The following is a 26990-nucleotide window of genomic DNA, read 5'->3' on the forward strand; positions in this document are numbered from 1 at the left end:
GATAGAGATGGATGGATGGATAGATGATATAGATAGATAGATAGATACAAGATAGAGATGGATGGATGGATAGATAGATAGATAGAAGATAGAGATGGATGGATGGATGGATAGATAGATACAAGATAGAGATGGATGGATAGATGGATGGATGGATGGATAGATAGATACAGTAGATAGACAGATAGATAGATAGATGATATAGATAGAGATGGATGGATGGATAGACAGATGATAAAGATAGATAGATAGATAGATGGACGGGCAGACGGACAGACAGACAGACCAAAGCAACAGGACATCAAAGAAAATTTCCCTTCATCTAAAAAAAAGAAGAAATCTTACGTCCCTCCCCTCCCCTCCAATTCACTGACAACGCCCCCCCCCGCCCTGCCCCCCCGCTTGGGAATCCAGGAGCCGTACCCTTCTCAGCCTCCGTCCCATCAGCTTCCCCCGTTTCTCGTCCGCCAGATAGAAAGTGACGGAGGGGGCCATTTCTTCCAGCTGCCGCAGGACGTTCTTGGTGGCCGGGAAGACCGTCACCTGCCGGAGGGAGTTAAGGGGGGGGGGAAGCAAATAGGAAATGTTAGGAAATGATTTCACCTACCTTCTTGGGTTGGCAATATATAAACCATCGATAGCTTTAAAACTGCTGTATTGCATCATACTGTGTCCTGATTGGTTGGCTCTGTAGCCAATGTCCTTAAGAGGGAGCTAGAAACATGGTTTGTTTCTCTTTGATGCTCTTTGCTGTGTGCTGTTTACTGCTGTTTGCTGTGTTTGCTACTGTTTGCAACTCGTGTATGACTACAACAACTGGTAAGAAGACTTTGTTATTGGATTATCCCTGGACTATTGTTTAACCATCTACTGCTTTATATGTGAATGACCTGGACTGTTTATTGGACTGGGCCTTATTACTATTTCCTGAAAGTAAACACAACTCAGTGAATCTGTGTGTTGGCTGTGTTATTTCCTAACTACTCTCAATCATTTTCATGTGCACATGAATTCCTTAACAGGCCTCTCCAGAAGAATCCTGCCAGTACGACACCCACCCACCTGTTCCCCCCCCTCCCCAAGGCTGTAGGAAGGGGACGGGGGTACCTTGTACTCGTCGTCGATCAGGAGCAGCACTTTGGCGTAATCCTGGTCCATGATGGGAAGCAGGATGGATTGCAGGATGGGGCGGCTCAGCCCCGGGGGAGTCACCTGACTCCATTTGCCGAAGATGGGGTTGAAGACATAGAGTTTGCTGAGGCCCGACTCCTGGGGGGAAGGGGAGGCAGCAGGGAGAGGTTGAGTGGGGGCTAAAACACCCTAGGCCATTGGTTCAAAACTTTTCCTTTCCCCGTGGGCCTTTAAATACCTTTTTGTGGCCAGGGACCCCCGAGACTTAGCTCAAGATTTACCGTATTTTTCAGAGTATAAGACACTCCGGACTATAAGACGCACCTGCCTTTTTTTGGTGAGGAAAACAAGAAAAAGAAATCTGCCTCTGCCCCCCAGCAATTTTGCCTCCTTGCAGCAAGCAGCCTGCTTTACTTTCAGTTTCGTTTTCAGCATAGCTTGATTAGCACAAGGGGAAAAAAAAATCTGCTCCCAGCAATTTACCTCCTTGCAGCAAGCAGCAGAGGCCCCGCGCAGCAATAGGCCATGGCAATCCCGGCAGCCTGAAACAGCTGAGAGTCAGGAAGCCGATCCAACAATCAACTTGTGCTAATTAAGCTGTGCTGAAGCTGAAAGGAGCTGTTTTTTCTTGCTGTTTGCTGCAAGGAGGTAAACTGCTGGGAGGCAGAGGCCAAAGGGTGGGGGCCAGTGGGTGGGCGGGGCTACATACTTAGGTGTATAAGATGCACCTAAATTTTCACCCCCTTTTAGGGAGGGGAGGTGCATCTTATACTCTGAAAAATACGGTAAATCATGATATTTTTTTCCAAGCTTTTATGGACCCCCTAGAGACCGCAGGTTGAGAACCACGGCCTTAGATCAAAGAAGGCTGCTCCCCCGGCGTTCCTCCCCCACATGGACCATCGGCCTTTCTCTCCCACCCAGTCTTTTTAGCACTTAGCAATAGCACTTAAGACTTCTATATCGCTTCACGGTGCTTTTACAGCCCTCTCTAAGCGGTTTACAGAGTCAGCCTCTTGCTGTTTTGACTAGGCTCCCTTAAAAAGCAGGAAGTAGAGTCTCGGCAAAACCTCTTTTATTTACACGACTGTGAATTCCTTTCATTCACAGTTAGCAAGGTTTGTCCAAACAGTCTTTCGGAGGAATATTTATCAACACAGACCTTATCTTGCTTGGAAAGCTGCCAGGTAACTAAGTTTCCAAATGCAGTACAAGGCAAAACTTGGCACAGAGTCACGGAACGAATGAATTGTTTCCTGCAAAAGCCCCCTCCCCGTTCGCTCCTCTTTCGTTTTTCCTATGGGAGGGGCCAATCACCTCCAAGGTGTGGCCTTACTCCCGAGTCGACCCTGCTTTCTGAGTTGTTCTTGTCTTCTGGCAGCTCTGCGCATGAGCACATTGGGAACGGGTTCCAGATGTTCCTCTGCCTCACTGCTAACTCCCTCTCTGCCTCTGACGCAGAGCCCTCGTCCGAGCTTTCCCCAGCCCCCAGGACTGGCCCATATTCCTCCCCAATCTGTCCGACTCTACTGCCAACTCTGCTGGCCGCTGGCGGGCTACACCACTTGCCCCCAACAAACTGGGTCCTCATTTGACCGACCTCAGAAGGACGGAAGGACGAGTCAAGCTTGAGCCTGGTGAGATTCGATCTGCCAAACTGCAGTCAGCAGAAGTAGCCTGCGGTACTGCACTCTAACCGCTGCCCCACCGTGGTTCGTTTCCTCTTCTACTCAGGAGAGAAGGCGGGAGGGGAAGCACCCACCTTGTCCTTCACCAACAGGGTGCATTGTGGGGGGTGGGGGAAATGAGCCGTCGTCCTCTGGACCATCAGCTTAAAGGAAGAGCCGGGACGCAGGTCCTGAAGGAACTGCTTCCATAGGATCGTCCCCGAACTGCTCTCTATTCCGAAAAGCTGGAGAGGGGGGAAAAAAAATCTCTGAATTAAGCTGTCCTTAGGAGACACCTGGGATATCGAAAGAAGGAGGAGGAGGAGGAGGAGGAGGAGGAGGAGGAGGAGGAGGAGGAGGAGGAGGAAGAGAAGGAGGGAGGGAGGAGGAGGAGGAGGAGAGGAGGAGGAGGAGGAGGAGGAGGAGGAGGAGGAGGAGGAGGAGGAGGAGGAGGAGAGGAGGAGGTGGAGGAGGAGAGTAGAGCTGCCTGGGAACCACAAAGCCACCCTGGCATTGGGACCCTGCCTGATGGGTTAAAGGTTTCCTCTCCTGGCAACCGGGTTTGAGGCCATTTCAATACAAAGCGAAGACTCCCATCGCTTTAAATTCAGATAACAGGACTCTCCTTTATGAGCGGTGCGTTGGCCTAGAGGTGGCACTCTCGCCTCACAATCGGGAGGTTGTGAGTTCGATCCTAGGTAGAGGCAGATATTTCTCTCTCTCTCTCTCTGGGCACACTGAGATTATATCTGCTGAATAAAACTCCGCCCTGGCAATAAGAAGGGCATCCGGCCAGTAAAACACTCGGCTCCATTCAATTGCCCAGACTCCACCCCGCAAGGGATTATGGGGTCGTTAAAAAGAGGATGACGATAAACAGGAGTCTCCTTACGTTCTCTCTCACCATCGACGTGAGGAATAGCACCTCCCACCTGCAGGAGCAGTCTACCAGGTTCTGAAGACGAGTGGAAGGTTGCTGACCTGCTGGTGTGGGGTTCTTCCACGACCTCTAACTATCCGGCACAGCGAGCGACCACAGCCCTTCCCGCTCACCTTTCCAGAAGCTGTGGCGATCACAATCATCTTCTGTAGGTTGAACTCATCCCGGGCTAAGTTATCGACGTTGAACTCGTTCTTCGTCTGGCTCCGGGGTTTCCGGGCGTCGTAGAACATCTTCCAGAGATGAGCGGTCCAGGCCTGGAGCAGGATGAGCTGAGAGGACAGACGTTTGAAGAACATGCCCAGGAGGCCATCTGGGAAAACAAGCAGCAGCCACAACAGCCGCCACCGAGAACCACGATTAAGGAAAGGCTCCCGAGCAAAATTCTTCCTTCTTCCTGATGGTCCCCAGGGGGAAAAAAAAAGCTTTCCTGTAAAATTTTAAGTTCTTCCCTGAAAGTTGTTTTGCGAAAAGGCCTGGAAACTCATCAAAAGAAAAAAGAAGAAGGAAGGAAGGAAGGAAAGAAGGAAGGAAAGAAGACGGAGGAGGGGGAGGAAAATGAGAAGAATGAGGAGGAAGAAGGAAGGAGGAGAAGGAAGGAAGGAAGGAAGGAAGGAAGGAAGGAAGGAAGGAAGACGGAGGAGGAGGAGGAAAATGAGAAGAAGAATGAGGAGGAGGAAGAAGGAAGGAGGAGAAGAAGGAAGGAAGGAAGGAAGAAAGGAAGGAAAGAAGGAAGGAAGACGGAGGAGGAGGAAAATGAGAAGAAGAATGAGGAGGAGGAAGAAGAGGAAGAAGGAAGGAGAAGAATAAGGGAGGAAGAAGAAGGAGGAGGAGGAGGAAAAGAGGAAGGAGGAGAAGAAGGAAGACGAAGGAGGAGAAGGAGGAAGAGGAGGAAGAACAGGAAGAAGAAAGAAGGAGAAGAAGGAAGACGAAGGAAGGAAGGAAGGAAGGAAAGAAAGAAGGAAGGAAGACGGAAGAGGAGGAGGAAAATGAGAAGAATGAGGAGGAGGAGAAAGAGGAAGAAGGAAGGAGAATAAGGAAGGAAGACGAAGGAGAAGAAGAACAAGGATGAGGAAGAGGAGGAAGAAGAGGAAGAAGGAAGGAGGAGAAGAAGGAAGACAAAGGAGAAGGAGGAGGAAGAGGAGGAAGAACAGGAAGAAGGAAGGAGAAAGAAGGAAGGAAGAGGAAGGAAGAGAGGAGGAAGAGGAAGAAGGAGGAGGAGAAAGAGAAGGAGCAGAAAGAAAAACAATAATCTCTAATAATAAGATGGAAAGTTTATTTCCAGGTTTCTGTGCCCAGATATCAGGCCAAACCACGTGGGGCATCGTTCCAAAATCCGAAAACAGCCCCGGAGATCAGTGTGCCTCCCCCTCTCACACACTCACAGTACACACCCGAGCAAAACAGGACACTGGCACATGCCGGGTTACCTTGAATGGCTGATTTCCAGGCAGCAAAAAAAGGAAACACAAACCAGGAAACAATTCAACATTTTAGTCTTTGGAGGAGTGGAAAAAGCAAACAAACAACGAAACACAACAAAAACCCTGAACACAGCAGCACAAATCACACACAAGGCCAAAACGTATTTGTGGATATTTTTTTTTTCTTCCTTCCGAGATGTCCTTGTGTCTCCTGATCAAACGAGGGCAACAATCCAGTGGTGAAATCCAAATTTTTTTACTACTGGTTCTATGGGGAAGGATACCGCAAAATCCCCATTCCTTCCCCACTCCAGGGAAGAATAATGCAAAATCCCCATTCCCACCCCACTCCAGGGGAAGGATAATGCAAAATCCCCATTCCCTCCACACTCCAGGGGAAGGATACTAGAAATTCCCCATTCCCTCCCCACTCCAGGGGAAGGATACTACAAATTCCCCATTCCCTCCCCAATCCCCATTCCCTCCCCAAAGGATACTGCAAAATCTCCATTCCCACCACACTCCAGGGGAAGGATACTGCAAAATCCCTATTCCCTCCCCACTCCTGGGGGAAGAATATTACAAAATCTCCATTCCCACCACACTCCAGGGGAAGGATACTGCAAAATCCCTATTCCCTCCCCACTCCTAGGGGAAGAATATTGCAAAATCTCCATTCCCTCCCCATTCCTGGGGCCAGCCCGAGGTGGTATTTGCCGGTTCTCCGAACTGCTCAAAATTTCCGCTACCGGTTCGTCAGAACCTGCTGGATTTCACCCCTGCAACAATCCAAGTCCGATTGCAGTGGGCAGAATAGACCTTTAGGAAAATGCTCCACCCAGCGATAAACACCAGGCTTATTTTTCAAGTGTTCGCCTCAGCCATCTTGCCAAAATAATTCTCTCCCCCCCCCCGTCCCCGTCCCCCCCCGCCCATCCTAATTCATCCTTACCGGCTTTCTTCCCAAATTCGCCCTCCAGTTCAGCCTGGGCCCCTGTCAAGGGCAGGTCAACCATCTCCAGGCTAACCACCTCGGCCAGAGACTCCTCCCGGGTCCACCAAATTTTTCCTGCCAAGAGTGAGATTAAGTGAGAAAAAAAAAAAGTGTTTTTTTTCTTTTTAGCTGTTGATGGAATCTCCCAGAGGGCAGAGCAACGGAGGAGGAGGAGGAGGAAGGCCTAACAAAGCTCTGGCCCACGTCGGGCCCAAGCAGAGGGAACCACGAAGGGAGGCGCACCCACTCTGCACTCGGAGGGGTACCTGGCTGTTGCAGGAACAGGAGGAGGTGATCTTTCGTTTGCACCAAGGCGCGGTACCCAACGGAGTCGTCCTTCTTTAAAAAGACCTGAATGAAGAGCTGCAAACAAAGGGAAGGAATGGATGAGCGATAGAATGGAATGGAATGGAGTGGAATGGAATGGAGTGGAGTGGAGTGGAATAGCATAGTATAGCATAGCATAGCGAAGGGAAGAGAAGAGAAGAGGGAAGAGAAGAGGGAATAGGATAGAATGGAGTGGAGTGAAGTGGAGTGGAGTGGATTGGAGTGGAATAGCATAGTATAGCATAGCATAGCGAAGGGAAGGGAAGGGAAGGGAAGGGAAGGGAAGGGAAGGGAAGGGAAGGGAAGGGAAGAGAAGAGAAGAGAAGAGAAGAGAAGAGAAGAGAAGGGAAGGGAAGGGAAGGGAAGGGAAGGGAAGGGAAGGGAAGGGAAGGGAAGGGAAGGGAAGGGAAGAGAAGAGAAGAGAAGAGAAGAGAAGAGAAGAGAAGAGAAGAGAAGAGAAGAGAAGAGGGAAGAGAAGAGGGAATAGGATAGAATGGAATGGAGTGGAATAGCATAGCATAGAGAAGAGAAGAGGGAAGAGAAGAGAGAAGAGAAGAGAAGAGGGAAGAGAAGAGAAGAGGGAAGAGAAGAGAAGAGGGAATAGGATGGAATGGAATGGAATGGAATGGAGTGGAATAGCATAGCAAAGAGAAGAGAAGAGAAGGGAAGGGAAGGGAAGGGAAGGGAAGAGAGAAGAGAATAGGGAAAAGAAGAGGGAAGAGAAGAGGAGAGAGAAGAGAAGAGAGAAGAGAAGAGGGGATAGGATAGGATAGGATAGGATAGGATAGGATAGAATAGAATAGAATAGAATAGAATAGAATAGAATAGAATAGAATAGAATAGAATAGAATAGAATAGAATAGAATAGAATCTTTTTTACATCGTGGTGACCAAAACTGGATGCAGGATTCCAAGTGTGGCCTTACCAAGGCCTTATAAAGTGGTATTAACACTTTCACGTGGTCTTGATTCTATCCCTCTGTTGATGCAGCCTAGAACTGTGTTGGCTTTTTTGGCAGCTGCTGCACACGCCTGGCTCCTATTTAAATGGCTGTCCACTAGGACTCCAAGACCAAGGGCATTCTCAAAGCCAGGGATGTTTGATTTTAAAAGAATGCAGCGGGGGGGGGGAGGCTTGGGATCCCCAAAGCATGTGAGAAATACCCGCGTCGAGCAATGGCCGCAGGCTGAGAACAAAACCTCGCTCATCGGAAGAACCGTTTACCTGCTCAGGCCTGATGCTGCTTTTCTCCAGAGTGAAGGTGATGAGGGTGTCCAGAAGTCTCTGCCCGGTTTCAGCCAGGTACAAGTTGACGGTGTAGGACTGGGCGGGGCAAGAGAGGCCTTCCTGGAGGGAGAGAATGAACAGAGCAAAACAGCCTTCCGCTTCTTACAAGAATGGAAGTTACCGTACTTTTCCGAGTATAAGACGCACTTTTCCCCCCACCCTAAAAGTGGGTGAAAATTGTGGCGCGTGTTATACACCAAATGTTGCCGAAGCCCTGCCCACCCCCCGGCCATTTTCGCGTTTTCGGCCTCCACACGCCCCGTTTTTGGCCTCCGTGCGCCGCATTTTCAGCCGGTTTCAGGTGGTGGGGATTGGCGGCGACGGAACCAGCCAAAAATGTGACGTGCAGTGGCCAAAAATGGGGTGTGCGGAGGCCGAAAACGCATCGCGCGGAGGCCGAAAACGCGGCAATCGGCGGAGATGTGCTTTGGCGATCCCCACAGCATGGAACGGGTCTAAAACGGAGCGTGCAGAGGCTGAAAACGCGACACGCAGAGGCAGCCATGAGCTCTGGCTATCCCCGCAGCCTGTAACAGCTGATTGGCGGTATTCCGGGAGGCCGATCCAACCGCCAATCAGCTGTTCATGCTAAATCAGGCTGCAATAACGTGCTGAAGCTGACCAGGCTGTTTGCTGGAAGGACGCCAGCCAGATGAATACCGATGGATGCTGGTAGGCAGAGGCATAATTTGTTTATTTCTTGTTTTCCTCCCCAAAAACTGATGTGCGATTTATACTCCGGAGCGTCTTATGCTCCGAAAAATACGGTCACTGCAGGGAAGCGAAAAATTTAACAAGGCATTTTGGATTCAAACAAGCACCCGCCATTTCAAGCAGCCTCTTAAAATCTCTTTTTAAGAAGAGGCTGGGAACAACCATTTGTCTGAAATTGTATAGGATTTCCTGCTTGAGTAGCAAATTGGAGTAGACGTCCTCCCAGGTCCCTCCTGTTACTCTATTATAACAAAGATTTAAAAATGCTTCAGGCTTCCTTTGCTATCCAGACCAAGTGAGATTCAGAACCATTTAAAAATCAGAGGCAACAAGTTTTTTCCGTCGTCCAGCATGTCTGTTGTGACCCCGACTCCCGAGCCTGTCCTGACAGAGGAAGAGGACTCAGAAGGTGATGGGGAGGAACTGCCAAGGCCTCCCTCTCCAGGACCCTCCTCTCTGGCAATGCCTCAGGTTCCATCCAAAGGCCAGGAGGAACAGCCTGGGATGGGCCAGGAGGAAGGCATATCGAAGCACCCAATTGATAGGGAGCGAGGATGATGAATCCTGGCTTGATCCCAGGCAGCGTCAGCGGGAGAAGCGTGCGCAGCAACGGAAGAGGCGTGGGAGGGCCAGAGATTGAGCTGAGTCACGGAGCCACGCCCCACCAGGAATAAAAGTGGGTGGGATTGCTCTTCAGGCTTTGTGACGGACAAAGTTAAACCCTGAAAGTCACATCGTGATCTCTGAAATTCGGCTTGGATATATTTTGGACTGAACATTGACTAAACTCTTGTCTCGTGGATCATTTGTTGCTCCTGGAACGGACTGAAGATAAGTCCTCTCCTGCTTTATGGGAGCGAAAACGGTCTTGGCAGGCATTCGGTAGTTTGCTGCCAAAACCTTGGTCTGCCAAGAATTCTAATCTGTTTACCTAATAAAATATTGGCAGGCGTGCTTGGTATTACGTTGGCCTGTGTGAGGAAGGGGGACAGAACAATGTCCTTTCCAAATGGCTGCTTGAGACCCTGTTTTGGTGGCCTTATCAATTCTGCCTTTTTAACACAGAATCTTCCAGCACATCCAAGAACTGTGAACGGACAGGAATTATTTATTAGATTATTATTTGCTTCCCAAATTCGCCAAGAGCCTCAATTCTTAGCATTCCTGCTGCTGCAACATAGGGATGATAGAGGCCTCCCTTACAGGGTCATTGTAAAAAAAAAAAAAAAACCACACCCATTTCATGCATTGATATATATTTACCCCTTCGCCTTTGCATGCAAGGACAGCCGTCACTGTCTTCTCACCGGTAGTCGCAAAAGTCACAAGGCTGGCCTGGAAAAAGACGGTGAGAGATCAATAGTGAATGTATCACTTGAAAAAAAAAATTGGGCCAAAATACACATGTGGTTAGAAAAGATGTTAGGAAAACATCTACAGTCGTGGCCATAATTGTGGAAACCGTTTGGGAAAAGTGTTATTTTCTAAAACTAGCTAATAACATCACTTTTTTTTTTTTTGGAGTAGTACCATAAAATTATATATCGATGGAAAGATAATTTAATCAGGAATGTAATGCAATAACGTTTATGAAGGATTTGCTATTAGAATAGCAGTGACAGGATAAAGAAGAAAAGTGAAACACATAGAAAAAACGAGATATATCTTATGGTTCTTAACGAATGCATCTTCTCTTTTTATGTACACTGAGAGCGTATGCACCAAAGACAAATTCCTTATGTGTCCAATCACACTTGGCCAATATAGAATTCTATCTATCTTTCTTTCTTTCTTTCTTTTTCTTTCTTTCTTTCTCTCTCTACCTACCTACCGACCGACCGTCCGACCGACCTACAAAAATGATCACCATAGAAAAAATGAGATATATCTTATGGTTCTTAACGAATGCATCTTTTCTTTTTATGTACACTGAGAGCATATGCACCAAAGACAAATTCCTTATGTGTCCAATCACACTTGGCCAATATAGAATTCTCTCTCTCTCTCTCTCTCTCTCTCTCTCTCTCTCTCTCTCTCTCTTTCTTTCTTTCCTTCTTTCTTCTTTTTTTTTCTTTCTTTCTTTCTCTCTCTCTCTCTACCTACCTACCTACAAAAATGATCACCATAGAAAAAAACGAGATATACCGAAATGACCCCCATGTCAGTTAATACTTAGTTGGGTAACCTTTAGCATGAATGATGGCCTTACAACCTTAAGAGGATGCAGAAAAATATGCTTTGAAAAGCCTCTGCCGATCAGGCAACTCAGCTGGGATCGTCAGAGATTTTTCAAAGCATTTTTTTTTACCACCTCTTCAGCCGAAGAGGTTGTAGAAAAAATGCTTTGAAAAGCCTCTGACGATCCCAGCTGAACCGCGGGATCATCAGAGGCTTTTTTTTTTTTTTTACTTTTAAAAGCATTTTTTCGGCCGAAGAGGTTGTAGAAAAAATGCTTTTAAAAGTTTTTTTTTAAAAAAAGGCAGGGTAAGCGAGCAGCGACCAGGCCGAGGACCGGTTCGGGGGCGTGGCCAGCCAATGTTATTACTGGTTCTCGGAACTACTACAAATTTTTACTACCGGTTCTTGCGAACCGGGAACAACCCACCACTGCATTGGTATAAAAGCACTGAGATTGTCAAACTTTCACTCGCTGGGTATTTATTTCCACCCAACCTGCCTTGAAGGGGAAGGGTGGAGGAAGGTCAAAACTCAGGTGATCGGAAACTTCCCTTTTTGGTCCTCACCTGTGGGAAATTCCGAAGGAGGCTCAGGACGCCGTGCCGATATTGCAAGAGAGCGAAGTGGGTTGGCGACAGACGCAGGAAGAACTGAGGCCGGGGAGCTCTGGCTGGGTTCGGCTGGGAGGACAGGATACGGGCCTCGGAAATGTCCGCAAATTCCAGGCCGAGAGACTGCAGGAAGGGGGGAAAAAAAGACCAGGCAGATCAGTCAAGATAGAGGAAGAGAGGAAGTCAACACCTGTGTTGTGGCCCTCCAGCGGCCAGCGGAGCTGGCAGCAGATTCGGACAGTGAGGAGGTTTTGGGGAGGAATCTGGACCAGTCCTGGAGTCTGGGGAAGGCTCTGATGAGGGCTCTGCGTCAGAGGCAGAGAGGGGTCCAGGGCCGTCTGACAGTTATCAGCTGCCTTCGGAGTGAAATATCAGTGAGGCAGAGGAACAGCTGGAGCCTGTTCCCAGTGTGCGCATGCACAGAGTTGCCAGACGAAGGGAACAGCTAAAGAACAAGGGGCGACTCAGGAGTAAAGCCACAGGTGGACGACGAATGGCCCCTCCCAGAGGGAATGAAAGAAGAGCGAAAGGGGAGGGGAGTTTGCAGGAGACAATTCATTCACTTAATTGGTTCGTGACTCTCCTTGCCAAGTTTTGAAGATATCGGCCTGGCAGCTCTCCAAGCCAGGTAAGGTCAGTGACTGGAAATTCTCCCTTGAAAGACTTTGCTGGATGTGAATGAGAGGAATTCACAGTCACTTAATAAAAAGGGTTTTTTTGTCAGGATAAGGAGTCTGCTTTGTGGTTTTGGGAAGGCTAACTCAGAACAATCAGGACATTTTGGGGCATTATAATTGTGCTGGCCACAGTTGAAAGGAACAGGCACTTCCCTGTTCCAGGATCGAGTTCCAGCTTGTTGCTCCATGGCAGATAAAAAAAATCAAGGAGAGATTTTGGGAAAGGGACTCAAGAAGAACCTCTCAGAGTGATGAGGTGATCTAGAGGTGGAGTGTCAGGTCTGGAAGCCATCTTGGGCATTGGATCTTCAGGCCCGCCACATTTAGTGCTGTGGGAAACTGGGGAGGGAGGATTGTATGGAGCTGAGGAGATATGTAGTCAAAATAACATTCCTTTCTCAGAGAGTCAAGGACATCTTGCCCTGCACCTGGAGGGGTGTGACTGGGAGGCATCTCCAGTTGGGACGGTGCTTTGATTGGACCATGTGACGGACATGTGGGTACTGGGCAGGGACTTGGGACTTTTCTATGGGTGGGGAAAACCTGGAAGCTTTCAGATTCGGGTTTCCCCAGATGTGCCAATGTGACATCTCTAATAAAATGGAACTTTGAGGAATTTCTACCTTCAGAGTCTTCTTTTGTTGGGGGTGTTCCTTGGAACCCTGACATGGAGCTCTCGCCTCACAATCAGGAGGCTGTGAGTTCGATCCTAAGTAGAGAGGCTGATATTTCTCTCTCTGGGCAAAATGAGCATATATATATCTGCTGACTAAAACTCCGTACTGGCAACAAGAAGGGCATCCGGCCAGTAAATCACTCTGCTCCATTCAGTTGCCCACACTCCACCCCACAAGGGATTATGAGGTCATTGAACGACAAAGTCAGAAGAACCTCTCAGCTTTGCCAAAATGGACAGGCCAGCTCGTTTCTGGACCCCTCTCACCTGCAGTGGAACCTCTTTCATCTCCTCCTCTGCCTCCAGAGACAAGGTGTAAAGGGACTGAGTGGATGGGTTCACACACACCAGCGTGGCTTCTTCTACGATGTTGCAAGTCCCAGCTAGATTCCTCAACCAGGGAGCTGCCACCCTGATCTACGGAAAGCAAAGAGATGAATCTCAGGCCAGCAAAGGCAAATCCACATGGCAGAAAATTTAACGGCCTGCTTAAAGGCACGGGTGCACCCCAAATACTGCCGTCGTCGTAATGTTACCGTAAGAGAAACATTTTTTTTGCAAAATTACGGTCTTCCCTTCCCTCTCTTTCCCCCCAGCCAACCTGGCGAAGGAAATCCCGCTGAAAGCCAAATTTTTGCTTCACCTGTCTCGTCATTTCACCATCCTCAATGCTGAAAGTCAGGATGCTGAGGTGGCTCTGCGGAGAAATTCCGACCACGTGTACCACGCCTGTTCCATGGGAATAGACCAGCTGATACTGGACAATCTCGCTGATAAGGAAAAGCAGAGGTGCGAATTAGTATAATCGTGTTGTCTTGTTTTAAGCCGTCTTGCCGTCTTTCTCACGAGGTGCTAAACTCCTCAAATTTCCGGGCCAAAATGAAATCATTCTTAAGAATTGATATAAAATACGCAGAACGAGAGAGAGACAGCTCTGAATGTCAGGCCCAGAAGCCATTTTTTGCCTTGGGCCTTCAGGCCTGCCACATTTAGTGCTGTGGGAAACTGGGAGGGGGGATTGTATGGAGCTGGGGAGATATGTAGTCAAAATAACATTCCTTTCTCAGAGAGTCAAGGTCACTCTGCCCTGCACCTGGAGGGGTGTGACTGGGAAGCATCTCCAGTTGGGACGGTGCATTGATTGGACATGATGGACATGTGGGTGTAGGGGAAGGGACTTGGACTTTCTTTTGGGTGGGGAAAACCTGGAAGCTTTCAGATTCGGGTTTTCCCAGGTGTGCCAATATGACATCTCTAATAACATGGAACTTTGAGGAACTTCAAGCCTCGGAGTCTTCTTTCGTTGGGGGGTGTTACTCAGAACCCTGACAATGAAGACACTTAAGGTTGCTTGTTTACAATCCGTAAACAGTCCTTGTTTAGTGACCACAATTGGAACTGGTCATTCAGCTGTCAAGTGAAGCAGTCACTAAACTGAAACTGGAACGGTGCTTACGATCTTAACTCGGCTCTCTTTGTCCTGCCCAAGTTATGTTTGCAAAGTTCCAAGTTGCTTTTCCATCACCGTTGTGACTGTGAACGGTCAGTCGCTAAATGAGGCGGTCGCTAAACAAGGACAATCTGCAATCTATTGCCTGTCGCGGAGAAAAACTTAACCGAAGTGCAAAGAATGTGCTAACACAACAGAAAATTTCTGCTTTATAAAAATGAGTAGGGTTACGGTTAGGATTAAAGGCTGTTGTTGTTGTTGTTTTTAGTCACCAAATCAACTCACCTTTCTGGCAAATGTTCTATCCATTTTTGGTAACCGTTGGAGAGATAATGTAGAAGGAGGGAGCTTTTCTTCAAAACGGCCACATACTTCACAGCGTCTTGGACTCCCACCAAACTAGCCACCTGAAAGCTTAATTTAAGAATTTAATTTTTTTTTAAAAATGGATTTCTTTACTCATTATTGAAACTAATCCTAATATAGAATAGAATGGAATGGAATAGAAGAGAAAATACGGAATGGAATGGAATGGAATGGAATGGAATGGAATAGAATAGAATAGAATAGAATAGAATAGAATAGAATAGAATAGAATAGAATAGAATAGAATAGAATAGAATAGAATAGAATAGAATAGAATAGAATAGAAAATACGGAATGGAATGGAATGGAATGGAAAGAATAGGATAGAATATAGGAATAGGAATAGGAATAGGAATAGGAATAGGAATGGAATGGAATGGAATGGAATGGAATGGAATAGAATAGAATAGAATAGAATAGAATAGAATAGAATAGAATAGAATAGAATAGAACAGAACAGAACAGAACAGAACAGAATAGAATAACAGAGTTGGAAGGGACCTTGGAGGTCTTCTAGTCCAACCCCCTGCTTAGGCAGGAAACCCTACACCACTTCAGACAAAATGGTTATCCAACATCTTAAAAACCTCCAGTGTTGGAGCATTCACAACTTCTGGTGGCAAGTTGTTTCACTGGTTAATTGTTCTCACTGTCAGGAAATTTCTCCTTAGTTGCTTCTCTCCTTGATGAGTTTCCACCCATTGCTTCTTGTCCTGCCTTCTAGGTGCTTTGGAGAATAGCTTGACTCCCTCTTCTTTGGGGCAGCCCCTGAGATATTGGAAGACTGTTATCATGTCACCTCTATCCTTCTTTTCATTAAACCGGACATACCTGGTTCCTTTATATGTTTTAGCCTCCAGTCCCCTAATCCTCTTTCTTGCTCTTCTCTGCACTCTTTCTAGAGTCTCCAAATCTTTTTTTTACATCGTGGCGACCAAAACCGGATGCAGGATTCCAAGTGATTCTAAGTATTCTGGTATTCTAAAAGACTCACCTGCCGGCGTCCATCAAAACCTCCCAGTTCAGGCCACCAATGTTGGTTTCCCAAGAGCGCAGGAGACGACCCCCGTTGGAAACCGTGATGGCATCTGCAGAAAACAGGCACGGAAAATACAGTTCAGCGTGCTTCATCCTCTGTGGGATTGGCCAGGTTAAACTGTCCCTCTCCAGATTTTTTTCTCAAATGCTGAAAATGCGGGTCTTTCGGAGACATTTTTCAACTTGCGAGCGAAAACCAAAAATCAAGAAACGACGTTACGGTAGTCCTCGAATTACAACCATTCATTTAGCGACCGCTTGAAGTGACAATGGCACTTGCGATGATTTTTCCACTTATGACCCTGGTCATGTGACTAAAATTCAGATGCTTGGCAGCTGACTCGTATTTTTGATGGTTGCAATGTTCCTGGGGTCATGGGATCACCTTTTAACAACCTACTACTGGCTTAGTCAGTGGGGAAGCCAGATTCACTTAACAACCTTGTTGCTAAATGGCTATGGGAGATTCTCAGTCATCCAGGTCATCGGTTGTCCCAAATGTGCTTTTTTTCCAAGTGGCAACTTGGTTTTTCTTTGAAGACGTTTCGCTTCTTATCCAAGCAGCTTTCTTCAGCGCTGTCTTGGATGGTGGGGAAGGGAAGGAGTTCTACTCCGCCAGGCTGGTCTATCAACATAACAATTTTAAATTGGGTTTTAAATTCCTGGGGTTTTAAATCGAGCCGAATTTATTTAATAATTTTAAACTATTTTAACTGATGTTGTCTTGTGTTTTTAAGAGGCTGAACACCGCCCTGAGTCCTTCGGGAGAAGGGTGGTATAGAAATAAAATTATTCTTATTCTTATTCTTACTCTTTGCAGACAAGCTGGTCATTTGGGGAAACAAAACAACCACTTCACAAACGCATGGCTCAGCATAGCAGAACAAACCCATCAGGACAAGACTCAGCAGTCCATTAGTGCATTTAAAAGACAAAAGCTGCTCTTTTGAAGACAGCAAAATCCTCATTTTGGACAAAGAGGACTGCTGGTTTGAAAGACGGGTCAGAGAGGCCATTTATGTCAAAATTGAACAGCCCTCTCTCAACAGAGGGGGTGGGATACGACACCACCTATCTCCAGTCTATAAATTTGTCCTTTCAGCAGTTCCAAGGAGGCTCTACACCCATTTGCACTCAGGTGATTCTGAGGTTCTCCAGGTGGCTTCAAGGGCTCTCTAAAAAGGATGCAAATGCCCAGCTGTCTGCAAGGAGTATCAAGGAGTATCCTTCCCTTCCCCACCATCCAGTCAGAGCAGAAGAAGCTTCTCAGATGAGAAGCGAAACGTCTTCAAAAGAAAAACCAAGAAAGTCCGTTTGCCTCTTGGGAAAAAAAAAAAGCATCTTTACAACAACCTTGTTACTAACTTAACAGCTGTAGTGATTCAATAACTGGAATAGAATAGTATAACAGAGTTGGAAGGGACCTTGGAGGCCTTCTATCCAACCCCCTGCTTAGGCAGGAAACCTTACACCACTTCAAACAAACCTGAGGCAAGAAAGGTCGTAAAATGGAGCAAAAACTCAACTTCACTGTCTCGACACAAGAGAAAATTTTGGCTCAATTGTGGACTGCCTATAGCGCCCGCATGGAGAAAGAGTGAGAGCAAATGGGAAACGACTACCTGTTCAGCCCCAGCTACGGACCCCAAAGAACGCAGCACACACAAAGTCTGTACAAACCTTAGTTTACTAAATTAAATCAGTTTTTTTTTTCAAACGAAGGCTGTTAATTAACTTTCTTAACAGCCTACAAGAATAAATAATCGTAATCTTACTAGGGTTGGCAGAAAGCCCGGAAGCAATTTGCAGGAAACTGATAAAGAGCACTAAGATCAAGACGCGAAGGAGTGAACGAAGTTGTTCCCTGCAAATTGCTTCAGTCGGCGTTCTTCCTTAAATAGGCTAAGGGAGTGGCCAATTAGCCCCAAGCCTTACTCTCGAGGAGACCTCCTCCTGAGGACCCACTCCTGCTTTTTGGTAGCTCTGCGCGCTCGTGCATCGAGAAGAGGCTCCTCCTCTTCTTCCTCTTCACTTTTGGAAGCTTCTGGAGGTTCTGAAGGCCCTGGCTGAATCCCCGCCTCTGGCACCACATCTTCTCCAGCCTCCTCATTGTCTGACTCGAGTGCCAGCTGCACAGGCTGCTGGCGCAGCACCACACCAGCCTCCTCACTGTCGGAATCAGCTTCAATCTGCACAGGCCGCCAACGGGCCACAACACTACCAGGATACCACCCCCTTCCTCACCTTGCCCATGGATCAGCATGGCATCCACTGCCCCTTCAGGAGTCCCTTTGTCCACATGTCGCCACACTGGAGGAGGGGAAAAATAAAACCCAGATCAACCTTTTAAATAGGCCTCGCACCCACGCCAGAGGCAGCGCTCTTCCTCATTTGCGGGGGGGAGGCCCTTTCGCTTCCCCCGGGAGACGCTCTAGGCAGGGAACCCAAAAGACACGCACGGATTTCACCACTGCGGGAGTTCAAGGCAGCCACCACGTTCTCCTCCGTAGCCACAATCAGCTTCTTGGAGGCGGGGGAGGCTTCCAAAAAGGCGAATTTGAGCTTCCCGACGTACTGCTGCCTCCTGCAATACATGGAAAGAAAAATTGAAATTCCGCACGCTTCCTGCAGTCATAAATTGAAATAAACAGGGGGATGTTAGAGATATTCTTTTCATTGAAAGGAAAATACGGGGTCCTGGGGTGCAACCCTCGTCTTTGTTCCCCATTGGCCACGATAGTCCTGCCACCCCCTCCTCAACTTCTATTTATTTGTAAAATTTATTGGCCTGCCCATCTTACTACAGAACGACAGTGAAAGGCTTACAACCCTAAAATCTTAAAATACCTGTAAGATTATACACCCGTCTCATTCCACAAAGCGCAAGCCCCCCCCCCCAAGGCAAATTACATTAGCTCAGTGATATATTTAGCATACGGCAAATAACACTAGCACTGATGAAACTATCTAGTTGGGTCATGAAACGTCTGCAAGAAAACAGCCATGTTCGGAGAGCATCAAGAACCCCAGTCCTCCTATTCCTCCTCCACTCTACAAATACTCCTCCCTCCTAGCACTGATGAAGTTACCTAGTTGGGTCATGAAACACCTGCAAGAAAACTGCCAAGCACAGAGAGAATCTAGGATCTCACAGCCTCCTCTTCCTCCTCCTCCTCCTCCTCCACCCCCACTCCCTCCTAGCACTGATGATATTATGGTACTTAGTTGGGTCATGAAACGCCTGCAAGGAAACCACCCAGCTCAGAGAGCCCCAAAGACCTCACAGTCCTCCTCCTCCTCTCTGCATACTCCACTCCCTTCTAGCACTGATGAAGTTATCTAGTTGGGTCATGAAACATCTGCAAGAAAACAACCAAGCTCAAGAGAGCCCCAAGGTCCGTTTAGTTCTCCCCCTTTTCCTAATAAGTACAATTATAAGTACAAATAATAAGGACAATTATTATATAGGTATAATAATTGTACTTATTATATGACAGAACAAGCACCTGCTCTAAAAAGATGTACTTTGTTTTGTGTTTTGAAAAATAAAATAAAAAATAGAAAAAAAAAGCATCAAAGATCCCTCATGTCAACCCTGAGCTGCAAATCTATCTATATCTATCTATCTATCTATCTATCTATCTATCTATCTATCTATCTATCTACCTATCTATCATCTATCTATCTATCATCTATCTATCTATCTATTATCTACCTATCTATCATCTATCTATCTATTATCTATCTATCTACCTATCTACCTACCTATCTATCATCTATCTATCTATCTATCATCTATCTATCTATCATCTATCTATCTATCATCTATCTATCATCTATCTATCTATCTATATCATCTGTCTATCCATCCATCCATCCACTCCGCTCAAGAGAGCACCAAAGATCCCCCATGTCGACTCTGAGCTGCAAATCTATCTATCATCTATCTATCCATCCATCTTCCTTCCTTCCTTCCTTCTATATTTTCAATTCATTTCCTTCCTTCCTTCCTGTCTCCCTCCTTCTCTTTCTTTTCCTCCCTCCCTCCCTTCCTTTTTCGTACTAAGCACTGATGATGTTATCTAGTTGGGTCACGAAACGTCTACAAGAAAAACCACCCCGCTCAAGAGAGCACCGAGAAACACCCCCCCCCCGCCATCATCATGTCAACCCTGAGCTGCAAATAATTCTTTTATGATCAGCCCTGGCAAATAAGCTCAGAGAAAGCCAGCTGCCTTCCAACCTTTTTACTTGGCTGTGCACCACCCCGAGTCCTTCCGGAGAGGCACGTTATAGAAATAAAATTATCTATCTATCTATCTATCTATCATCTATCTATCTATCTATCTATCTATCTATCTATCTATCTATCTATCTATCTATCTATCTATCTATCTATCTATCTATCTATCATCTATCCATCCATCCATCCATCCATCCATCCATCCATCTATCTATCTATCCATCTATCTAGAAGCCCCCTCATTGAAAGCCCGATTTGGGCCACGTCTGGCTTGTTTTTTGTTTTTTTTATCAACGCCAATAATCGCCCTCCTTCTCACCCTCCCACCCACCGACCCCAATAAAGCAAGCAGCAGCGCCTGCATCCCTTTCTAAAAGTGGCGGGGAGTTCCGCAGGCCAACCCCGACGGCGCTGCCCTTTCTTAGGTGGCTCAAGTGGCTAAGAGGCTGAGCTTTTTTTTTTTTTTTTTGTCGATCAGGTCGGCAGTTCCGGCGGTTCGAATCCCAAGTACAGGTCCTCCTGCGTGTGAGCAAAAGGGGGTTGGGCTAGATGACCTCCAGGGGTCCCTTTCCCCACTCTCGTTACTGAGTTGAGGTTCACCCACCAGTCGAACTTGCCCACTTGGTCCTCGTAGACGGCGCCCGCCGGCGGGGGAAGCCAGGAAAGGAGGTGCAGCAGGAGCGACAAAACGAGCAGCGGCGGATGGACGGGCGCCGCCATGACGACCCAAAAGGAGACAGGGAACCGGAAGAAGAGGAGTGGGGGAAAGAAAGCCTCCGGTATCCCGTCAGGCTCTGCGCGCGACCATAGAGACGAGACAGAAGACTTTTCTGCTCCGGCTTCCGGTCTGTAGAGCTACGAATGTTGTAGAAGTGACCTTAATGGGGGGGAAATGGGGTTAAAAAGAGTTACAGGGCAAATCTCGCTCTAGAACGGGAATAATTTTTTTAAAAAGACGAAAAATAAAAAAAAACAAAGGGAGAAAATCAAATTAGGAAAAAAAAACTATAGACCAGGTGTCTTCAAACTTGACCGCTTTAAGACTTATGGACTTCCACTCCCAGAATTCCTCCTCCAGTCATGTTAGCTCAGGAATTCTGGGAGTTGAAGTCCACAAGTCTTAAACTGGCCAAGTTGGAAGACCCTTGCTATAGATCTACACTGGCCCTCCCATCAGGCACCGCGCGAGAAAGGCCCCCGCCACCTTAGCGGCGAAGGACCTGAGAGGCAGCGGCAACTATTGCCCGATTGGGGAGGGAAAAAAACGGAAAATTAATAAAATTAAAACGGACCGATTTTTTTTTAAAAAAAATATCTTATAAAGAGGCTAACAAGGCAGCCCTGTTTTCCCGTGAGGCTCATTTTACTTTTATTTTTCCACCCTCGGGAAATTAGGCGCTGCCGTGGACACCTTCATCCTCCCCGTCGGCCACGCGAGGCTCCGCCCACCGCCGCTGCCCAAGGAAGCTGCACGTGGTTGGCCGCGATGCCCAAGTCCAAGCGGGACAAGAGGGGTGAGTGGGGGGGGGGAGGGATAATGGGGGGGGGGGATTTCCCATCTGGGTCAGGGGGGGTCTCTCTCTCTTTCTCCCCCTCCCCCAAAAAGGGGGGGGAGGGTGCAGGGGGAATCCTTTGCTTTTGCACAACCCTATTTATTTGCACAACAACCCTGCCAGGTAGGCTAGGCTGCAAAAGAAAAGGGTGAGAACGGGGGACCCTCCCCCTAGGGGTCAGGGTCTCCCTTCCCCCCTCCCCTTCCCAGGCTCTTTCTCCCCTCCCCCCCTAAAGATCAGGGGGATCCCTTTTGCTTTTGCACAACCCTATGTATTTGCCCCACAACCCTGCCAGGTAGGCTAGGCTGCACAAAACAACTAACTGCGCCAAGAAAGGGGTGAGTGGGGACAGGGGACCAACCCCCCAGGGGTCAGGGGTCTTTCTAAACCCCCCCATCCCATCTTTCCTTCCTTCTTTCCCATCTATCCAACCTAACTCTCTTTCCTTCCTTCTCTCTTTCCTTCCTTTCAATCCATCCATCTCTCCTTCCTTCTTTCCTTCCTTCCTTCCTATCCATCCAACCCATCTCTCCTTCCTTCCTATCCATCCATCCATCCAACCAATCTCTCCTTCCTTCCTTCCTATCTTTCCTTCCTTTCCATCCATCCATCTCCTTCCTTCTTTCCTATCTATCCATCCATTCAGCCCATCTCTCCTTCCTTCCTATCTTTCCTTCCATCCATCCATCCATCTCTCCTTCCTTCTTTCCCATCCATCCATCCATCTCTCCTTCCTTCCTATCCATCCATCCAACCCATCTCTCCTTCCTTCCTATCTTTCCTTCCTATCCATCCATCCATCCATCCAACCCACCTCTCCTTCCTTCCTTCCTATCTTTCCTTCCATCCATCCATCCATTTTTCCTTCTTTCCCATCCATCCATCCATCTCCTTCCTTCCTTCCTATCTATCCATCCATCCAACCCATCTCTCCTTCCTGTCATTCCTTCCTTTCCATCCATCCATCTCCTTCCCTCGCTCCCATCCATCCCATCTTTCCTTCCTTCTTTCCCACCCATCCATCCAACCCATCTCTCCTTCCTTCCTTCCTTCCCCATCCATCCATCCATCCATCCATTCAACCCATCTCTCCTTCCTTCCTTCCTTCTTTCTCATCCATCCATTCATCCATCCAACCCATCTCTCCTTCCTTCCTTCCTATCTTTCTTTCCTTTCCATCCATCCATCTCTCCTTTCCTCGCTCCCATTCATCCCATCTTTCCTTCCTTCTTTCCCATCCATCCATCCATCCAACCCATCTCTCCTTCCTTCCTTCCTTCCTTTTTCTTTCCTTCCTTCCTTCCCTCTCTCCCCTGCCTGTCCCATTGTCCTTGCACTCCAGTCCAATTTCCAAATGAAACCGCAGTAGCGTTTTCCGAACATTCCCTAATGTAACACTGAACCCGAGTCTTTCTTCCTTGCAGTCTCCTTAACCAAAACCACCAAGAAAGGTTTGGAAGTGAAGCAAAACCTGATCGAAGAGGTAAGCAAGGCGGTAAACCAGCTGTTGAGCAATCGTTTCGTTAAAGGGGTTGTTTTGCAGGATTTTGTTAATCTCAACAATACAAGAAAGGATTAAATGAATGTATTTGTAATCAGCTATGGCAGCGTCAGCTAAGTTTTCTCTTCTTCTGTGGGAAAATCCTGAAGTTTGGGCCCGTGAAACTTCCTCAAGATAGAAAATTTGGGGTATGGAAAATCAAAAACGAAACCAACCGCCAAATCCTTTTTGTCCTTAGCTACGAAAATGCGTGGACACCTACAAGCGTCTCTTCATCTTCTCCATTGCCAACATGAGAAACAACAAACTGAAGGATATTCGTAGTGCTTGGAAACACAGCAGGTGAGTGTGTGCCTTGCCATTTCGGCTTCTAAAAATGAAGAAACCTCTGGGGTAACCGCACCCTTCCTCCCTACAGTAGTGGCCAAAATTGTATAAACCTTTTGGAAAAAATGTATTTTCTAAAACTAGCTACTCTGTTTCCCCAAAAATAAGACATCCCCTGATAATAAGCCCAATCGGGCTTTTGAGCCTCCCCCCGAAAATAAGCCCTCTCCAAAAATATTTAAACCCAGAGCTGGAAATCAGGTAAGACGGCAAGAGGAGCCCCGTCTTGCTCCAGGAGCCCCAAAATTATAAGACCTCCCCGAAAACAAGGCCAAGAGCTTATTTTGGGGTTCAAAAAATATATAAGACAGGGTCTTATTTTCGGGGAAACACGGTAATAACAATAACTTGTTTTTGGAGTAGTACCATACAATTACATATCAATGGAAAGAATTGAATCAAGAATGTAATGCGATCACTTTTATGAAGGATTTGCTGTTAGAATAGCAGTTACAGTAGAAAGAAGAAAAGTGAAACACGTAGAAAAAACGAGATATACAAAAATGATCCCCATGTCAGTTAATCCTTCGTTGGGTAACCTTTAGCACGAATGATGGCCTTACAACGCCTTCCCATGGAGCGAACCAAGTCTTTTAGTTCTGCAGCTGTTATCATGTGAAACCAAGATGGAATGATGGCTTCTATTAACTGGGTTTTATTGCTGGGTCGCTTCTGACTAACCAGTTTCTTTAGTTGGAAAATCCATAGATTTTCCATTGGGTGAAGATCTGGGCTATTCCCAGGCTATTCCAGCAGTGGAATAGGATTCTCTTGAAACTCCAAAAAAAAAAAAAAAAAGTGGTGTTATTAGCCATCAAACCTCAAAAATACACTTTTCCCCAAAAGGTTCCCACAATTTGGGCCGCTACGGTATATTCCATTAAATTTTCTGAAACTTATAAGTTTCGGAGAATTTAATGGAATATACCGTAGCGGCCCAAATTCCTTACAGCCATTCAGATCTTTACATGACGTGCTTCCGTTTATTTAAATAGGAAAAGCAGCAACTGAAGATAATAATAATACCGGAGCTTTTTGACATTTCACTAAGATTTTTTTTTTCCCTTCTTATTCCAGGATATTTTTTGGGAAAAACAAAGTGATGATTGTGGCTCTGGGTCACAGCCCTTCGGATGAATACAAAGACAATTTGCACGAGGTAAAAGCACCAGATTTCGGGAAAAAAAACGCTGTCTCACTTCACTCGCCTGTGGCTGCTGTATGAAGCAGGCCCTTCCCCTTAGACCTGCGGGGGGGGTCTCAGTATCCTGAAGCCCCTCCCCCATCCTCACCCTGGAGAAAAGTCATTTAATCACCTGGTCTTTCGTCCTTTTAGGTCAGCAAGCACCTGCGAGGGGAAGTCGGCCTCCTTTTCACGAATCGCACCAAAGATGACGTTATAAAGTAAGTTTTCCCCCCCCCCCCAAAAAAAGAACAGCCGAAGATTTCAACTAGGAAAAACTGGATTTTTGGGGTGGGTGGGATTTTGGAAGCTTTTAGTGGAAGCTTTTTGAGAAGAGCTGTGCCCCATTATCCAGAGGTGGTATTCGGCTGGTTCAGACCGGTTTGCCCGAAGCGGTAGCAAAAATTGTACATGGGCCTGCCCACCTGCCCTGGCTGTATGCCGTCCTATTTAGGCACATTTTTGAGACCAGGCGTGGAAGGTAAGCGTGTGCACGGACCGGGGGAACGTATGGCAATCCGATAGTAACATAATGTGAAACCCACCGCTGCGCGGTATCTGAATTCTACGCCGTTTCTGCTCTCGGAAACAAAATACAACCTAGAAGAGAGATGATTATCACTTTGCAGCAATTGCTGGTTAGTTGTAGAATCAGTTGCTCTGTATTCCTGTTTTTAGCCATCTGCACTCACCGTCCCTATAGCGTTTCTTGAAAAAAAAATAATTGGTAATTCTTACTTCCACCTTTATCTCCTCACCTCTCGCTGTCCAGGTGTTACTACAGGAGGATGCAAGAACAGAGTTGCTAGTCCCTATGAATTTTCAATTCCACCCCTCTCTCTTTTTTTTTTCTTTTGCAGGTGGTTTTCCCAGTTCAGAGAAACCGATTTTGCCCGGGCTGGAAACAAGGCCACCTTCACAGTCAATTTAGATATGGGACCCCTGGAGCAGTTTTCCCATTCCATGGAACCTCAGCTGAGGCAGCTCGGATTGCCCACAGCCCTGAAAAAAGGTTGGGAACGTAATCTTGAAATAAATAAAATTGGCGAAGTTTCATTCTCCGGCAACCTGCCTTCATTTTTCTCCTGGTTTTTCCTCTCCCCCCCCCCCCTTTCCTTAGGTGTAGTGACGCTTCTCTCCGATTATGAGGTTTGCAAAGAGGGGGACATCCTGACCCCAGACCAAGCTCGCATCTTGGTGAGTGACCGGCTGCAGACGATCCATAGCTGCATTTTTTTCCATTAGATTTCCCCTATATTAAGAGAGTTGGAAGGTACCTTGGAGGTCATCTAGTCCAACCCCCTCCCCATCCAAGCAGGAGACCCTACACCATTTCTGGCAGATGGCAGTCTGGTCTCTTCTTGAAAGTCTCAAGTAATGAAGCTCCCACAACTTCCGAAGGCAACTTCTCTTCCATGGGTTGATTGTTCTCACTGTCAGAAAATTCCTCCTTATTTCTAGTTGAATCTCTCTTCCATCCATTATTCCTTGTTTGACCTTTGGGTGCTTTAGAAAATAGCTTGACCCCCTTCCTTCTCTCTGTGGCAGCCCCTCAAATATTGGAAGACTGCTATCCTGTCTCCCCTGGTCCTTCTCTTCACTAGACCAGCCATGCCCAGTTCCTGCAACCGTTCATCGTATGTTTTAGCCTCCTGTCCCCTAATCCTCTTGGTTGCTCTTCTCTGCACTTTTTCTAGAGTCTCAACATCTTTTTTATAATGTGACCAAAACTGGATGCAAGATTCTAGGTGTGGTCTTACTAAGGCTTTATAGGGTAGTATTAGTACCTCCCTTGATCTTGATTATATCCCTCTGTTAATGCGCGCACCTAAGTGCAATGCGTATTTGTCTCCGTGCATGCACCCTCTGCATGGGCCCTGTGCATGCACGGCAGAGACCCGAAACCAACTGGCCAGTGGGAGGCATGCGTGCATGCACGATGGAGCTGAACTGGGGCGACAGCTCGCGTGCCCACAGAGAGGGCACTGCATGCCACCTGTTCACCATCAGGGCCCTAGTTCTTCGATCCTGAAACTTTGAAGTTAGTTTTCTGGACAGCCAGGGAGCTTCTGCTGCTACTTAAATTCAGAGACCTTCCCAATTTTATTCTGTACTTTTTAAGACTATCAACGCGCACGAAACAATTTTCCCGTTCCGAGTGCCGTGATTTGAGACCGTCATGCTTTTACTTTCAGAAACTCTTTGGATACGCCATGGCCGACTTTAATGTGATGATCAGGAGCATGTGGGATGCCGAGACGGGAGAATTTGAACAGCTGGAGACCCCCACCGAGGAGGACCCTTCAGGAGAGATGGAGGAGGAAGAGGAAGAGGAGGAGGGAGATGCAAGTAATGAAGAAAATTAGGGCAGAAGAAATACGAATAGACCTTGGGTTTTTTAAGAGCTTCATAACTCATGCTCTCTTCTTAATGGAGGACTGAACTAATAAGGATCCTGTCATAATATGACTTCTAAGAGTGTGAATGTATATATATATATATATATATATAACAAACTATTCTAAATTCGTCAGCAGATGGCTGATGAAAGCTTAGTAAAATAAAATTTTAATTCTTTTAAAATTTTAAAATCTTATGTTCCGGAGTTCGCAGTATGTCTGCTTTTTTTTGTCAATCGAAAG

General features: G+C 46.9%; 2 protein-coding genes across 2 annotated transcripts in view; one reads left to right on the forward strand and one right to left on the reverse strand.

The window, feature by feature from the left end:
• EMC1 (ER membrane protein complex subunit 1) overlaps positions 1-20900 on the reverse strand; it is a 28376-nt gene extending 7476 nt beyond the window's left edge. Inside the window, exons 1-16 of the mRNA XM_087879112.1 lie at positions 20329-20900; positions 17941-18065; positions 17726-17791; positions 15438-15531; positions 14363-14491; positions 13271-13397; positions 12895-13044; positions 11230-11397; positions 9749-9820; positions 7709-7831; positions 6423-6519; positions 6115-6231; positions 3852-4051; positions 2894-3043; positions 1108-1269; positions 424-543 (exon numbers count right to left, since the gene is read on the reverse strand). Coding sequence (XP_087735238.1) covers positions 424-543; positions 1108-1269; positions 2894-3043; positions 3852-4051; positions 6115-6231; positions 6423-6519; positions 7709-7831; positions 9749-9820; positions 11230-11397; positions 12895-13044; positions 13271-13397; positions 14363-14491; positions 15438-15531; positions 17726-17791; positions 17941-18065; positions 20329-20444 — 2016 coding nt within the window. The 5' untranslated portion in view covers positions 20445-20900. The remainder of the gene's footprint in view (positions 1-423; positions 544-1107; positions 1270-2893; positions 3044-3851; positions 4052-6114; positions 6232-6422; positions 6520-7708; positions 7832-9748; positions 9821-11229; positions 11398-12894; positions 13045-13270; positions 13398-14362; positions 14492-15437; positions 15532-17725; positions 17792-17940; positions 18066-20328) is intronic.
• Positions 20901-21128: 228 nt separating this feature from the next.
• MRTO4 (MRT4 homolog, ribosome maturation factor) lies at positions 21129-26939 on the forward strand. Its single transcript, XM_034419898.3, has 8 exons — positions 21129-21238; positions 22702-22760; positions 23017-23120; positions 24243-24324; positions 24502-24569; positions 25209-25360; positions 25469-25545; positions 26544-26939. The coding sequence occupies exons 1-8, from the start codon at positions 21211-21213 to the stop codon at positions 26712-26714; spliced, it is 741 nt and encodes a 246-aa protein (XP_034275789.2). The 5' UTR covers positions 21129-21210; the 3' UTR covers positions 26715-26939.
• The last annotated feature ends 51 nt before the right edge of the window (positions 26940-26990 follow it).

The sequence above is a fragment of the Pantherophis guttatus genome, chromosome 15 (assembly GCF_059756535.1).
Source record: "Pantherophis guttatus breed Tessera chromosome 15, ASM5975653v1, whole genome shotgun sequence".
Classification (NCBI taxonomy): Eukaryota; Metazoa; Chordata; class Lepidosauria; order Squamata; family Colubridae; genus Pantherophis; species Pantherophis guttatus.